This window comes from Capra hircus, chromosome 10, assembly GCF_001704415.2.
Source record: "Capra hircus breed San Clemente chromosome 10, ASM170441v1, whole genome shotgun sequence".
Taxonomy (NCBI): domain Eukaryota; kingdom Metazoa; phylum Chordata; class Mammalia; order Artiodactyla; family Bovidae; genus Capra; species Capra hircus.
The window spans coordinates 41,241,007-41,257,276 of record NC_030817.1 but is presented as its reverse complement, the minus strand read 5'-3'; the positions used below and the strand labels follow the sequence as shown (position 1 = coordinate 41,257,276).

The 16,270-nt window shown below is 40.9% G+C and overlaps 1 protein-coding gene across 1 annotated transcript in view; it reads left to right on the top strand.

Annotated features, from left to right (window-relative positions):
* FBN1 (fibrillin 1) overlaps positions 1-11,079 on the top strand; it is a 275,163-nt gene extending 264,084 nt beyond the window's left edge. The window contains exons 64-66 of the mRNA XM_018054172.1: positions 5,506-5,737; positions 8,428-8,602; positions 9,779-11,079. Coding sequence (XP_017909661.1) covers positions 5,506-5,737; positions 8,428-8,602; positions 9,779-10,168 — 797 coding nt within the window. The 3' untranslated portion in view covers positions 10,169-11,079. The remainder of the gene's footprint in view (positions 1-5,505; positions 5,738-8,427; positions 8,603-9,778) is intronic.

The window sequence follows — 16,270 nt, the reverse complement described above, 5'->3', positions numbered from 1 at the left end:
TGGTGAAAAGCTGAAAGACTTCCCACTAAAATCTAGAACAAGACAGGATACCCACTCTCACTGTTCCTATTCAAATTGTACTGGAAGGGAAGAGGTAAAATTCTCACTGTGTACAGATGACATGATAATCTTTATAGAGAACCCTTAAAGACTGCACACAAAAACTATTGGAACTGTTAAATGAGTTCAGAAGGTAACAAGGTACAAGATTAATATACAGAAATCTGTTCCTTTTTTTTACACCAACAATGAAATATCAGAAAGAGAAGATTAAAAAAAAAAATCCTGTTTAAAATCACATGAAAAGATGAAATAAAATATCTAAAAACAAAGTTTACCAAGAAAGTGAAAGACCTATATGCTGAAAACTATAAAACATTGATAAAGGAAACTGAAGATGATTCAAGGAAATGGAAAGATAGCCATGCTTTTGGACTGGAAGAATTAATATTGCTAAAAGGGCCATACTACCCAAAGCGATCTACAGATTTAATTCAATCCCTATCAAAATACCCATAACATTTTTTACAGAACTAAAAAAATAATAATTCCAAAATTTATATGGAACCACAGACGACCCAGAATTTTCAAAGCAAACCCAAGGAAAAAGAACAAAGCTACAGGCATAACCCTTTCAGAATTCAGACTATGATATAAAGCTGCAATAATCAAAACAGCGTGGTATTGGCACAAAAACAGATATATACATCAATGGAACAGGTAGAGAGCCCAGAAATAAACCCATGCACCTACAGTCAATTAATCTACACTAAAGGAGGCAAGAATATACAATGGAGAAAAGACAATCTCTTTAGCAAGCAGTGTTGGGAAACCTGGACAGCTGCATGTAAATCAGTAAAGTTAGAATACTCCCTCACACCATATACAAAAAGTAAACTGCAGTTGCTTTAAAGACCTAAATATAAGACGTGATACCATAAAACTCATAGAAGAGAACATAGGCAGAACATTCTTGCACATAAATTGTAGCAATATTTTCTTAGATCAGTCTCCCAAGTCAAAAGAAATAAAAGCAAAAATAAACAAATGAGACCAAATCAAACTTAAAAGCCTTTTTACAGCAAAGAAAACCATCAACAATACAAAAGACAGTCTATGGAATGGGAGAAAATATTTGCAAATGATGCAACTGACAGAGAGTTAATATACAAATATATAAACAGCTCCTACAGTTCAGTACCAAAGAAATAAACAATCTAATGAAAAGTGGGCAGAAGACCTAGATAGTCTTCTCTGACATGGCCAACCAGCACATGAAAAGATGCTCACTATTGCTAATTATTAAATAAATACAAATCAAAACCACAATGAGATATCACCTCACATGGTCAGAATGACCACCATCAAAAAGTCTACTACCTTCAAATATGTCTGTTATCATCAAAAAGTTTATATATGAAGAGGGTGTGGAGAAAAGGGAACCCTCCTACACTGTTGGTGGGAATGTAAATCGGTACAGTCATCATGGAGAGCAGTATGAAGGCTATTTTTAAAAAACTAAAAATAGAGCTACCACATGATCCAGCAATCCCACTCCTGGGGGTATATCCTAAAAGGATGATACTCTAATTTGAAAAGATATATACACCTCAATGTTCATAGCAGCACTATTTACAAACAGATAATTGGTCTAAAAAGATGTGTGCATATGCAAACCCAATGGAATATTAGCCATAAAAATAAATAAAATACTGCCATTTGCAGCCAGAAGGATGGACCTATGTAAGTGAGTCACTTTGCTGTACATATGAAACTAACACAATATTATAAATCAACTAAACTTTAGTTTAAAAAAGTGGGAAGAGGTTTGGGGGTTTTGATGCCCAGAAGATACCGATTCAAACTATTCTCATAATTCCTGGGATTATAGTTATCCAGAATGAGCATTGCCTTGGACCAGAATGACCTCCTCAGAGCCTTGCAGAGCAAATCTCTTGGACCAGCCCTCTCTGGATCCTTGCTTCTAAGCAGCCAGAAGCTCACTTTTAGAAGATGGATAGGTTTAGGGTATGGGGCCACTGATATCACTGCTTTCTAGAAAATATCAAACTTGTAGCTTAAAGTTGGAGCTGACCCATTTTGACCTAGAGAAAATTAGTAAAGGAAAGCCCATTCTACATTTTGGAATTCTGTCTTAACACCACAGCTAAGACACACTGTGCAAGCCTGATGCTGGAACCTTTGAGTTTAGAGGGGGTAGGTTTCCATCTGATTTTTAAGGAGTGTCTTTCAGAGATTCTAATCCTATTTCATTCAAATTAGAATCATCTCTTTTTATAAAAAGAGCAAAATTCTCACCAATTTAAGTAACAACTGAAAGAATAAAACAAAGATTTTGTAGTGTAGAAAAATTCCTTCTGCAGCCATTTGCTCCAGGGTACACACACAGGATGAAAAAGGTCAGGAAAAGTGCAAAACATGTTAAACAATCATGGTATTTGTATATTGATAGAAAGGGTGAGTGCAAAAACAGATTGTTTTCAAGCTTCAAACATTGAACATTTGCCAATTTCTTATCTTAATCCGTGGTCCACTCCACCCCACTTCTCCAACCCAGAAAAGCAAGTTTAAGCTTATTAGATTTTCAAGGAGGGAAAAAAAAAAGTAAAATAAAGTAGAAAAGAATTTGAAAAGGGGATAGGGAGAGTTCTTGACCAAAATAGATGCTCCAAGTTAGAAAGAACCTTGACAGTGATCTCATCTGATCTGTTTCCTAACATGTCAATCCCTCTCCAACCAGGAAAGGTATTCACCTTCTTTTTCATAAAGAATGAACCTTTTCTGCCTCTGACTCCTAACCATTGGTCCCGTTTCTGTCCTTTGGAACAAGAGAGAGTAAATCTTAAGCTCTATATTAACAGGTCTTTCCCACACATACCTGTACCTTAGAGGATTTATCAGTCAGAGTGCCAGCAGGTAAACAGATGGCTGCGCCCGATCAAAAAGCATAGGATATGGAAGAAGAGCCTGTTGGTGTTCCATTCTGATCAGCCTTGTAGAGCTGAGCACAGCTGAGAAGTCTAGAGGTGGGCATGCAGGGCACAGAGAAGACATCCAGCCCAGAGATACTTCCTTCACCAAAGGAACCACCCTTGGTTCTTCGTTCATCCTTTGATGCCCATGGTCTCCACTGGTTTCTATCACATAGCTCATCTCTAATTTAAAAGAAAGGGAGGGGAACACAGATGATGGCATATTAAATCATTTTGTTTTAGGAACCCTGGAACCTAAGTGACCTTGATTGGGTACTTGAGAGTCCTTTGATAGAAAGGGATGCAAACAGATGCATGGCTAGGCACTGTGCCATAACAGGCATCTCAACCAATGGCTTTCTTACTGTATACCTACTCCTCCTCTCTGTAACCACATACAGATAAGCAGGGGGAGTTCGAGGAAGGAAGGGAGATGAAGACAACGAAGAGAAAAAGAAAGGGTGGAAGGCATATGAAGTGTGTATATGTATGCAAGTACCCCACTCTTACCATTTTACCCACCTGTTTTCCTAATTTTAAAAAAAAGTTGTTTTTTTTTTAGAAACAATTTTTTCTTGAAAAATGAAACTACCTTAGCAAATAAGGAAAAACTAAAAGAGAAAGGAACAATGTAAATGAGGGCAAATCTCTTGAGAGACACTTTGATATAAAGGAAACCATGAGACTTATAGTCAGACCGACCTGGGTGTGCATGTCTGCCCTGCTGCTGGGAGATCTTGGAGGGGCTTTCTGAGTCTCACTTTGTTCATCTGGGAAACAGGGATTTTTAATACCTACCTCCATTATTTTGAAGCACATTAAGCAAATGAAGTACCTAGTTAAAAGACAGTTGCTCCTTGGAAGAAAAGCTATGACAAACTTAGATCGCATATTAAAAAACAGAGACATCACTTTGCCAACAAAGGTCCCCATAGTCAAAGCTACGGTTTTTCCAGTAGTCATGTACATGATGTGAGAGCTGGACCATAAAGCAGGTTGAGCTCTGAAGAATGGATGTTTTGAACTGTGGTGCTGGAGAAGACTCTTGGGAGTCCCTTGGACTGCAAGGAGATCAAGCCAGTCAATCCTAAAGGAAATCAACCCTGAATATTCATTGGAAGGTCTGAGGTTGAAGCTGAAGCTCCAATATTTTGGCCACCTGATGCAAAGAGCCGACTTGCTGGAAAAGACTCTGACACTGGGAAAGATTGAAGGCAGGAGGAGAAGAGGGTGACAGATGATGAGATGGTTGGATGGCATCACTGACTTAATAGACATGAGATTGAGCAAACTACAGGAGATAGTGAAGGATAGGGAACCCTGGAATGCTGCAGTTCATGGGGTCACAAAGAGCTGGACACGACTTAGTGACTGAACAACAACTTAGTATCCTATCTGTCACACAGTAGGCATCCAATAAGTGTTAAGTGTTACTAAATTGTCTTCCTCCTCTTTTCCATTGGAAGTAGATATTTGCTAAGTGAGGAGAAGGTCAATCTACATGCATTCAAGTGGACATAAGCCTGAAAATGGGCTATAGTAGTTAAGAAATGTCTTACCAGCAAACTTCTGTGCTGTCCTACAAAGGCAGATCTATAAAAATATATTGGAAGTTTCAAAAAAGTATAAATCAGAGATAATAAGAAACTTGAGGGTTTTTTCCCTTTGAATTAATTTGTGAAAGTTAGATTTCTTTTTCCTTTGTATTACCATCAGACTTGGCTGGTCCCTGCGAGTAGCCCAATCCACAGCATCTGTGTCTCTTGTGGGTTTTCCCCAGTTAGTGCCCACGAAGTCTGCGCTGAATCTCTTCCAGCTGTACTTAGCTTTAGACACAGCCCAGATACTCTGGGCAGGAGGATGGTTTAGATAAGGAGGTTCATTCAGAGATGGGAGCAGACATACCAGAAGGCACCATTCATCCCCTGAGCAAGCACCTGGGGGCTTTTATAGACTTTTGAAAAGGAAATCCAGGTGAGCAGGACACTTCCTGCAGGATGTCAGCCCTTGTCAACCCTACTCATGCTGAAAAAGGAGTAGGAAACAGCCTCCAGGAATATGGCTCATCTTGGCTGTAGAGAGTCATCCCATTGCTGGGTACTTCTAAAGCAAAGGCACTGAGAACTGCTCCCTGCCCTCCCATCCCGATTCCAGAACCTTGGCCATGAACCACCCCTGCATTCCTCACCAGATGCTCCTGTAGAGCAGGACACACTGCCATTGGCTTCAGATGAGGACTGGAGTCTCCTGGTCCTCAGAATGCCATCCTCTAACACAGTGCCTGATGCACTTGACCTCAGAGACCACGTCTGCTCACCATATGGCGAGAAGCCACATCTGTCTCCACACCTTTCTCTCTTGTTCCCTTTCCCACCTCGGCCACTTCCACCTTCCCAAGAGCCAAGGTGAGGGCCAGCTGGCCAGCACTGGGTCAGAGTGGCCTGACCCAAACTCCTCCATAGAAACCTCTGCTCAGTATCACATATGCGGCGTCTTCTGGTTTTCCCTGCAGATGAAAATGAATGCCTCAGTGCTCACATCTGCGGAGGAGCCTCCTGTCACAACACCCTGGGGAGCTACAAGTGCATGTGTCCTGCCGGCTTCCAATACGAACAGTTCAGTGGAGGTTGCCAAGACATCAACGAGTGCGGCTCTGCTCAGGCCCCCTGCAGTTACGGCTGTTCCAATACTGAGGGCGGCTACCTGTGTGCCTGTCCACCTGGCTACTTCCGAATAGGCCAAGGGTAAGCAATGCTGGTCATGGTTGGAGGCTTTCTCATTCATAGTGTAATTAAGAATATTGAACTCAAAATGACCTGTCCTAGTAGCATTGAACCATGCTTTTTATAATCCTTGAATTAAATCCAGTTAACTCTGCAAAGGTTTTAGGTTATTTTATTTGAAGGGGGCCATCTAGATTTCTGGAAATTCATAGAACATGGAACAAAATAATGAAATCACATTGTAAATACCTCAAGATATGGCTTATATCTCCTTCTCTTGATTCTCACATATTGTTGGAAAGGCGAGTCGTTTCTCAGGAAATACAGGGACTGTGATCCATGACAGAGCTGGACTCAGACTGCATATTGTTGATGCAACCTTCTCCTGGGGCAAGCAGGATTCTGTCTTGACTTAAAATGCCTTCATGTAGCTCCTGTTAGGATAAATCATAAAGATATCTTTTGGGGAGTCAGGCTCAGAGGCTAAAGCGTCTGCCTGGAATGCAGGAGGCCCGAGTTCGATCCCTGAGTCGGGAAGATCCCCTGGAGAAGGAAATGGCAGCCCACTCCAGTACTCTTGCTTGGAGAATCCCATGGGGAAGGAGCCTGGTGGGCTACAGTCCATGGGGTCACAAAGAGTCGGACACGACTGAACGACTTTACTCACTCAGAGTTTCAAAATATATTTTACATTTTAGATTTAAATTTACATTAAAAGTTGCAAAAGAACTTTAAATATAAGAGTTAAAATAGTTGTTATATTTTCCAGGTAGCATACCACATTGTATTGTGAGAATTGGGGCATGGAAGATATATTTTTGTTCCATTTAGTAATATAAAAGTTACTGTTTTCATTTTCAACGTTTAGGTCTTCTTCCCAGTTGAATTAGTCTGGACTTGACTGTCTTAGTTTTGGCTATCCTGTGAAGGAGCTCACAGTTTAACTTTTTAGTTAGGATCACAGACATTAAATACACACACACACATATACCAGTGCACACACATATATACTTCTCCCAAGAAAAAGTCACATAGTCCACAACACACACATACGTGTATATATCAAATTGTTAATTTTGTGGTCTTTGGTTTCTTGACACAGAAACATCAAGTGATTCATTTTGGGGTGTGTAGAAGGTAAAAGAATGCTTCATGGGAAGCGTACAGAATGCCAGCAGTAGGACTCAAATTCCCAGATGTTTGTGTCTGGCTCTCAGTAGACTCATTCTTTATAAATTTAATGCCAGAATCATTTTCCCAGCAAAAATTGTGACACTCCAAACTGGCTTCTGGCCAGTGGGACTTTATAGTCACACTTCTTGTAAGTGGTGTTCCAGGCATATAAAAATACTGGGAGTTCTGAGAAAGGAACCAAAGCCTGTGAATTTGGGATTTGCTTCCAACAATTTCATAATTATATGAATGCACACACACAAAGAATGAGCACTTATCATTTCATCCATATTATTGTTTCTATACATTTCATGGTAGAAAAGTAAAGGATTAGGAAAGGAAATGTGTTGTGCTCAGCAGAATTACAGAAAATACTAGAAACCTGTAAATTGCTGCAAAATACAAAAAAAAATGTTAATGGCATTATATTTTGAATATTAAGGGCATAAAGGAAAATGAGTTATAAAAAGTAGATCAACTAATACAGAGAGAAATAAATACTATTTAGTCTACATTATGACCTATTAGTAGACCCATTAATAGAAATTCACCCATTTATAACAGTTTGGGCTCCTCTGTGAATCACTAGAGTGGACAAGCCTATCCTAATATAAAGATTCTCTTAAGATCATTCAGATATTTCAAAACATTTTGAAAGAGGAGCGTGATAAATATATTCCAAGTGACCTATGAAATAGTAAGCAGAATAACAAAACAAGGTACTTGTGAGACATGCAAGCCTCCCTCCATAGCTTGGCTTTAAAAACCGAAAGGCAAAGAAAAACAGCTGAACTAGTTCTCTCTTGGGCATGGGTTTATTTATCCAGCCTCACATGAGTCAGAGCCAGTGGACCTAGTGGTTTTGAATGACTTGAAACAATTTCCCACAGTTGGGCAAGCTCTGATACATGTATTTAATACACTGCATATCCTCACAATATATTTCTAAATCAACCTAAGTTATTACCTAGAGCTTTCTTTCTATCTTCAGGAGCCAAAGTGAGAGGTCTGATAATAGGAGAGATTGCTCAGAAGCTGGAGTGGTGAAAGGTGGTGCTGGTGGAGGTGGCTGTAATGGTATCAGTTAAACAGGGAGAGGGCAAGGAACTGAACACTGATGTCACATACCTTTCTCACTCCTGTGGAGCCTGTTTTATAAGAAGGCAATTTTTATTCAGCCTCCCGAGTCCCATGGTCTCCCCCTCATCTTCCACTCCCCCCTTGTTCCCACTCCCTGTCTCCTCTCCACCAGTATAGCAAAACACCTGCCACATTACGTTTGGGAAATAAAGGGGCAAGTAAATATGCAAAATAGGGCCTTGAGAGATAGTAAAAAGAAATCAATCAACTCAGGGAACTGAGAATTCAAGACCAAACACAGAGGGCTTCGGTGTGGTTCTAGCACCAGCCCATCATCCAGTGGACACATAATCAAAGGCTGAATGTCACCAGGCAGGATCTGGGCTTCACCAGAACTCTTGCTCCTCCTCCATCTCCCAATTCTAATGAAAACTATCTACGCTCCCCTTCCACCATAGGCACTGTGTTTCTGGAATGGGCATGGGCCGGGGAAACCCAGAGCCACCTGCCAGCAGTGAAATGGATGACAACTCACTCTCCCCAGAGGCTTGTTATGAGTGTAAGATCAACGGCTACCCCAAACGTGGCAGGAAGCGGAGAAGCGCAAATGAAACAGATGCCTCCAACATTGAGGTGGGTGAGAAGGTGGTTTCTCCTGATGCCTCCTATTGCAGAAAGGCCCTCCAGATTCCTGTGGTTTCCTCCAAGGATGCTCCAAAGTGTGAAAAAGCTCCCTGGGGAGAAAATCCAGACATTCCCTGAGCTCTAGGCTGCATTTTACACAAGTCTGTGGGGCTCTCTGGAGTTTCTTGCTGCCTTTAGGGAGTGGCCATTCAAAGGTTTTCACATACTTGCTCATTTCCTCTGTCTCGCCAAAAAGAAAGTTAAACACCCGCCCAAAGTCTGATGAAAGGACAAGGTCTGAGATCCAGGAGAGCAAGTGGGCAGAGTAGTGAAGTGACATAGTGCTCCGTACACAGGGATGCCAAGTTCTGAAAGCTAGAGGCTTCTCTACCGAAAAAGCCATGTGGAGTGTGAGGGAACTTGGATTCCAGACAAAAACAACATGGAGCTCCAGCCGCCTGGTTTTCTTTGCCTACGGCTGCTGCAGCCTTTCAGTCAACTCAGAAACGCAGATACTCAGACCTCTGGCTGCGGGCCCGGAGAGCCAGCACATGTGGTCCCAGAGAGGCAAGCAAGAAGCCAGGTGAAAAGCATTGAATATTAGCAGATCATCAGAGCCAGGAAGTAGGTTCATAGGTGTGTCCTTTGGTGAGATGGTTTTGCGTCAGTGAACAAAATGGAAATAAACTGGTTCTTTCTTAGCATCGGTGCTGCAACCCATCCATTGTGGTTTGGGAAATGAGATAAGTCTTTGAAAAGAAAATAACATATTAAAACAGTCATTCTCAAACTTGAGTATGCATCTGAATCATCTGGAAGGCCTGCTAAAATGGATTTCTGGGAAATGTCCCCAGGGTTTCAGATTCAGTAGGTCTCAGGTGGCACCAAGAACTTCCATCTCTAACAGATGCCCAGATGATGCTGATGCTGTTGGTTGGGGGACACTTTGAGACCCACTGCAATACAAGACCAAATACAAGTGGTTTCAACTTCTTTCTTGGCATGTTTAGTATTATAAATATGTGCTAATGTAACACTTGTGGCTTAAACAGTATTTTATGAATATTCATTTTCAGTAGAGTATATGCAACATGAGAAGAAAGTTGTATTTGAGAGAGAGTCACTTTTCCTTTATAAGTGGCATATTTACCTTTTATATTCACACGTTGCCATATGTCTTTCCAGGATCAACCTGAGATAGAAGCCAATGTGAGTCTTGCAAGTTGGGATGTTGAGAAGACAGCCGTGTTCGCTTTCAATATTTCCCACATCAGTAACAAGGTCCGAATCCTAGAACTCCTTCCAGCCCTCACGACTCTGACGAATCACAACAGATACTTGATTGAATCTGGAAATGAAAACGGCTTCTTTAAAATCAACCAAAAGGAAGGGATCAGCTACCTCCACTTCACAAAGAAGAAGCCAGTGGCTGGAACCTATTCATTACAAATCAGTAGTACTCCACTTTATAAAAAGAAAGAACTTAATCAGCTAGAAGATAAATATGACAAAGACTACCTCAGTGGTGAACTGGGTGATAATCTGAAGATGAAAATTCAGATTTTGCTTCATTAATTCACCATCCAGAGACCAAATAATTAAAAAACCAAGATAGATAGGTAGAACTGAATTTTTCCCCCAATCAGAATCTTCATATTATAGGTACAGTCTTTCACCACGTAAATTTCTATAAATAAGCACTATTCTTGTATTACAAAAGCAAGGTACAGGTGACTACCCTAGTTCAAAACAACCACTTTCTCAGGCTTCTCATGTATGTAGCTAAGCTACCTTGTCATATGTGTTGATTCTTGAAAACTGGGACATGTATTTCCACTGGGGGTTGGCCATTCATGCTGACATGCCATCCTTCTAGCAGACGTACAGGAACGTGCTTTCAATCGATGGACTGTTCTGTTTTTTCAAATTGTAAAACTTTGCTTCTCCAAATGCAAGTATTAGGTTGGCCATTTATAATATCTATTTGGTGCTAGTAAATTCTCAAACTAGATTTATAAATGCACTGTAATATTTACACAACTTAGAAACCAAATTACAAGTATTCAGTTCAAATACTTCATTAATTTTTTTCAATCAACCAAAGTTAGTGCAGTAGCTTATCTCAGTTATGAGTATAATACCTTACATGTAAATTAAGTGTGTGTATACTGTAATCGTGCTATTTTTTATCATTGAAACATTTATAAACTAGAATAATAATGCCCTTAATGTGAGGGTTTGTAATGGTGCTTATTAAGACCAAAGACTTCTTAAATGTATACACCAAGTGGTAATGAAATTTCTGTGACTGGCCCACGCATGCATGGAGGTCTGGGAGGACCAGGAAGCAGCCTCAGCAGCCAGAGGATCACCAGTGCATCCTTCATCACACCTGTGCAATATGCCAAGACTACCCTCGGTCATTCCTGTCAACAAGGGGTCCATGTCATAAATGTCACAATAAAACAGTCTCTTTTTTTAGTGTACCCCTCGGCTTTGTGTTCTTGCATGGATGTGGGAATGGAGGCGCCATTCTGGAGATTTCATAAAGTCTCCTGAAATTAAATTATCCTCGATGTGTTAGTTAGACCTCCTAAAGGTGCCAAATATATAACCACCTGAAAAAAATTTAACATATTTGAGTCAGTCCTTTGTTTTATTCATTCAGGACAGCAGAGTTATTTCTTACCGACAAGATACTTGGATTGTAACATTATTTCTAAAACATGACCTAAAATTAATCCCATGGCTTTTAAACTACTAGACCTCAGTGCTTTAAAACACCAAATTCATTGTCTTAGAGCACATGCATTTCATTATAAAAATTTATCATGCCCCCTCCCCTCAAATATACACAGTGTTGGCAAGATTAGATGTTGTATCCTATTTTCTCCCCTAAATATCTGTTGTTAGTTAATGCTAGTCTAATCACAAAGGGGTAATCCCAAATTGAATCCAACTGAATGCTATAACTCTTGTTTTCTGAATGTCATAGTTTGAAAATGCTGTTTTATTTTAAGGGCAAAATTCAATATTTAATAGTTAAGCTCATTCAATCGAAATGAATTTTTAAAACCCCTTAAGGCATTAAAGGATAGTGGAAACAGAGGTGAAATGAGATTGCCACATGGAGAAGAAACCATACAGGACACAGAAAAGTAAGCTTCAGAAAACTAAGCTAATGAAGATGGAGTAGGAATATTCTAAAAGACAAATCCAGGGTCTGTTGGTATAAAGCTCAGTTTAGCACATACCTTCCTAATCGTCAAGCTACCCATTGAGAGAATGGGTTTCCTTGCAAGGTGGTGAGCTCCATCACTAGAGGGTTTCAGACTAGGCAGCCAGTGTACAAGAATGCTTTCTTTCACCTGACAGGCTACAAACATCTCAAAGTATTTTTTAATCTATTATTTTGCCATCCAAAAAAATCTCAGTTCTACTGAGCATCAATTATGAGCGAGTGGAATGACTAGGTTGGAAGGGATTTGTACCCTGGTTAGGAAGTTAAAATATGTTTCAATTTCCTTCTCTCTCTGTGCCTATGGTTCTCTGATGGAAGTGTACTAAAATTGTTGAGAAGTATAGCATATGGTAAACAACAGCTTGCAAGTGGAAAATGTCTTTGATAAGTTAACCAGAACAGTATTATATTCAATAATGGATTATCTTTATAACAACAGAACAAGATAGAGTTGGCACATAGTAGATCACTTTGATATTTTTAATAGTCTCAGTCTGGATTTTATTTATTTCAGAGCCAACAATTTTCAACGGCATATTTTCCGTGTTTCTGACTGTAACGAAACATTTTCCTCATTGTTCCATTGTAAATATTCTTCTTGTTGGAACTTTTTTTAATCCTGAGATTTAAACCTGTACCTTTTAATTGTCTGTGACCTTTTGATTTTACTTTCGATGGCTGAAGAATTTGGTTTTATAAATCTCAGAAGCTTGAAAATGTCTTGTCTCTACCCCTCAGTCCATTTCACTTGCCAATAATTATTTTGTAAGTAGGTTGAAAGGAACTCAGCTGGCCTTATGAAATGTTTAAACTTGCACAAACAACTACATTTTTGTTCAACAAATAGCATTTCACTCAGCCAAAACTGCTTTGGACATTGCCATTACAAATACTGTTTGACTTCAGAAATCATGTTTGTAAATTAGATGAGCCAAAATAAAGGACAATTAGGTTGATATAAGCATACTTTAAAGTTATATATCTCTAAACTGTTAAATTATTTTAAGCAGTCAGCTTTGTCCATGGAATGTACTATATTCTGACTTTAACTTTAGTTGCTAAAGATAGGTTACAAAGCTAAATATAAAATGGTTTAAAGACATTGTTTTTAAGTGGTAGAAGATTACTGGGAGAAAGAGTACTTCTCACATACACAGCTGAAGACAGAGTTATTTGCCCCTTGCCAATTTTAAACACTTTGTTTAAAAAAAAAAAAACAATTTAATTTTTTAAACATTTTGAAACCCAATATGAGCCTCACATTATGTATTGTTAGGAAAGGATTCTCAGTAGTACAAGTTTAGGATTAAAGAGAAACACGGCAACTATGAATTTTATTTTGCAGATTCCATATGTATCTAAGACTAGGTTCACATACAAGATTGGGTCTCAATGAAAGGGTCTAACATTCTCACAAGTGTCTGTGTAGACATAAGGGTCTTGTACACTTGACACCTGACATACATTTGGCAGGACCTGGCAATGTCACAGAATCTGTTATTCCAACTAACTGCTAATGAATCCAAAATGGTTTTTTGGCAAAGTCATAAACAATCTTTTCAGGACACAGGCTGTTTTGCATCCTTGATGGATGCCTGAATTATGACCTCTACAAATAGAAGTCAGTTTCATTTTTACTATTGGACAGCAGAAGGTGCATCCCTTTTAACTGAATGATGTCACAGCAGGTAAGTGGCTGTGATTTTCCACAAGCTCAACTCTACTCTATCATTTTTGTTCTACACAAATATTCACTGTCATTTTTGGTCTTTACAACTATTCCTATTTCATGAATCAAAGCAGCATTACCCTATGTCACTTTTGCCCCTCAAGGGTTGGTTATAGTGTCAGCTAGAAGGCATCAAGTATATTTCCAGAATCCTTGAGTTCAAAATTAAGCAACACTGAGGTAGAGACATTTAGCAGAAAGCAGCTGCTCCATTCAGCAGTTTCTGGGTAACTTTCAACCCCCTCCTTGATGTGTTCTTTGCAGTTGTACTCAGAGTTGCAGAAATCAGAAAAGGTCTGTTACCTTTGTAAGGTAAAATTCTCTCTGGTGGATAATTAAATCAAACCTGTATGATTTAGCTTTTGCTGGAAATGGAGACACCTGAAAAAATCTCAGTGATAAATACACATCTCATCAATCCCACCAGTCATTTACATAAAGAGGTCACAGGCCTGTATAGTTGTATCTGCACCAGGAAAGCACACCCCAGAGCACAACATGGTTTAAAGGCTGGTGGGGCTTACTTTGGGGAGTCACAGAGGGCTAACAGAAATAGAGATTTCACCATTAAATGATGTACACAAAATCTCACATGCTCCAGGATTCAGGGCAGAAACTGTGATTTGAGAGAAGCCCAGGTCAGGTATATCTGCTGATTTTGGAGATTGCCCAAGAGAGGCAGGAGGTAATCACAGTTCACCCTAGGAACACAGACACTGGTAGCAGCCATTCTGGGGAGCTTCTACCATGTGGACATTACTACTTCCAGTGCCATTGTGAAATCCTCCCTCTAGCTCATTAGTGCTAAGACCTGGGATCACCCAAAGCCTGTAGGAGCCAGTGCTGAGATGCCTCTAGTCAAGCAACTAACTGTGGGGGACACAGCCCCAATCATCAACAGACAGGCTGTCCTAAAACCCCCTTGATCGTATAGCAGAATGTGGATCTGCCCACCAGAGGGCCCAGAAGCCAACTCTACTCACCAGTGGGCAGGCACGAGGCCTGAATGCCCTGGGCCCTAACCCTGCCCCCTACAGAGCCTGTTCTAGCCATGGGACTGGCCTCACCCACCAGGAGGCAGACACCAGACTCAAGAAAAATAAAATCTGACCAAAATCACAACTTGCCATTGAACAATCATCAAAGGAGGATGCTGGAACCTACCAAAAAAAGTAACCCTACATCCAAAGACAAAGGAGAATCCACAGCAAGATGGTAGGAGGGGCACAATCATGATAAAATCAAATCCCATACCCACCAGGTGGGCTTCCCTGGTGGCTCAGATGGTAAAGAATCCACCGGCACTGTGGGAGACCTGGGTTTGATCCCTGGGTTGGGAAGATCCCCTGGAGAAGAGAATGGCTACTTACTCCAGTATTCTGGCCTGGAGAATTCCATGGACGGAGGACCCTGGCGGGCTACAGTCCATAGCGTGGCAAAGAGTCGGACACAACTGAGTGACTTGCGCTACTCTCTGGGTGGGTGACCCACAAACTGGAGACCAATAATACCAAAGAAGTTCTCCCACTGTTGTGAAGGTTCTGAACCCCACATCAGGCTTCCCAGCCTGGGGGTTCAATAAAGGGCCTGAGAATTCCCAGGGAATCTGACTTTGAAGGCCAGCAGGATTTGACTGCAACTTCCACAGGACTGGGGGAAACAGAGACTCCAGTCTTGGAGGGCACAAACAAAACCTTGCACACACCAAGGCTCAGAGGAAAGGAGCAGTGACTCCATAGGAGACCGAAGCAAAACTACCTGCTATTGTTGGAGGACCTCCTGCGGAGGAGCGGGTCAGCAGGGGCTTGCCACAGGTAGTGAGGCACTGGTAGCTGCAGTCTAGAAGGTCCCCTCTTGGAAGGTGGGGTCGCCTCAGGCCAAAAAATTACCAGGGAGGGAGTGCAACCCCATCCTTGAGCAGATCATTGGATTAAAGATTTACTGAGAGTGGGCCTGTTTTTCCCACCACCAGCCCTTCCCAGGAGGGAGTCTCCAGTGGAGGCATGGGTCCCTGGTGGCCTGCGGCAGGACTGGGGGCACTGAGTGTGGCAGTACATGCACGGGATCTTCTGAAAGAGGTCACCATTACCTCCACCATAGTTTGTCCTCAGGTAAATAGCTGGGAGGGAACACAGTTCCACCCATCAACAGAAAACTGGATTAAAGATTTACTGAGCATGGCCAAAGATGGAGAATCTCTATACAGTCAACAAAAACAAGACCAGGAGCTGACTGTGGCTCAGATCATGAACTCCTTATTGCCAAATTCAGACTCAATTTGAAGAAAGTAGGGAAAACCGCTAGACCATTCAGGTATGACCTAAATCAAATCCCTTATGATTATACAGTGGAAGTGAGAAATAGATTTAAGGGCCTAGATCTGATAGATAGAGTGCCTGATGAACTATGGAATGAGGTTCGTGACACTGTACAGGAGACAGGGAGCAAGACCATCCCCATGGAAAAGAAATGCAAAAAAGCAAAATGGCTGTCTGGGGAGGACTTACAAATAGCTGTGAAAAGAAGAGAAGCAAAAAGCAAAGGAGAAAAGGAGAAAAGGAAAGATATAAGCATCTGAACTGTGCGGTAGTTTGAGCATTCTTTGGCATTGCCTTTCTTTCGGATTGGAATGAAAACTGACATTTCCAGTCCTGTGGCCACTGCTGACTTTTCCAAATTTGCTGGCATATTTGAGTGCATCACTTTC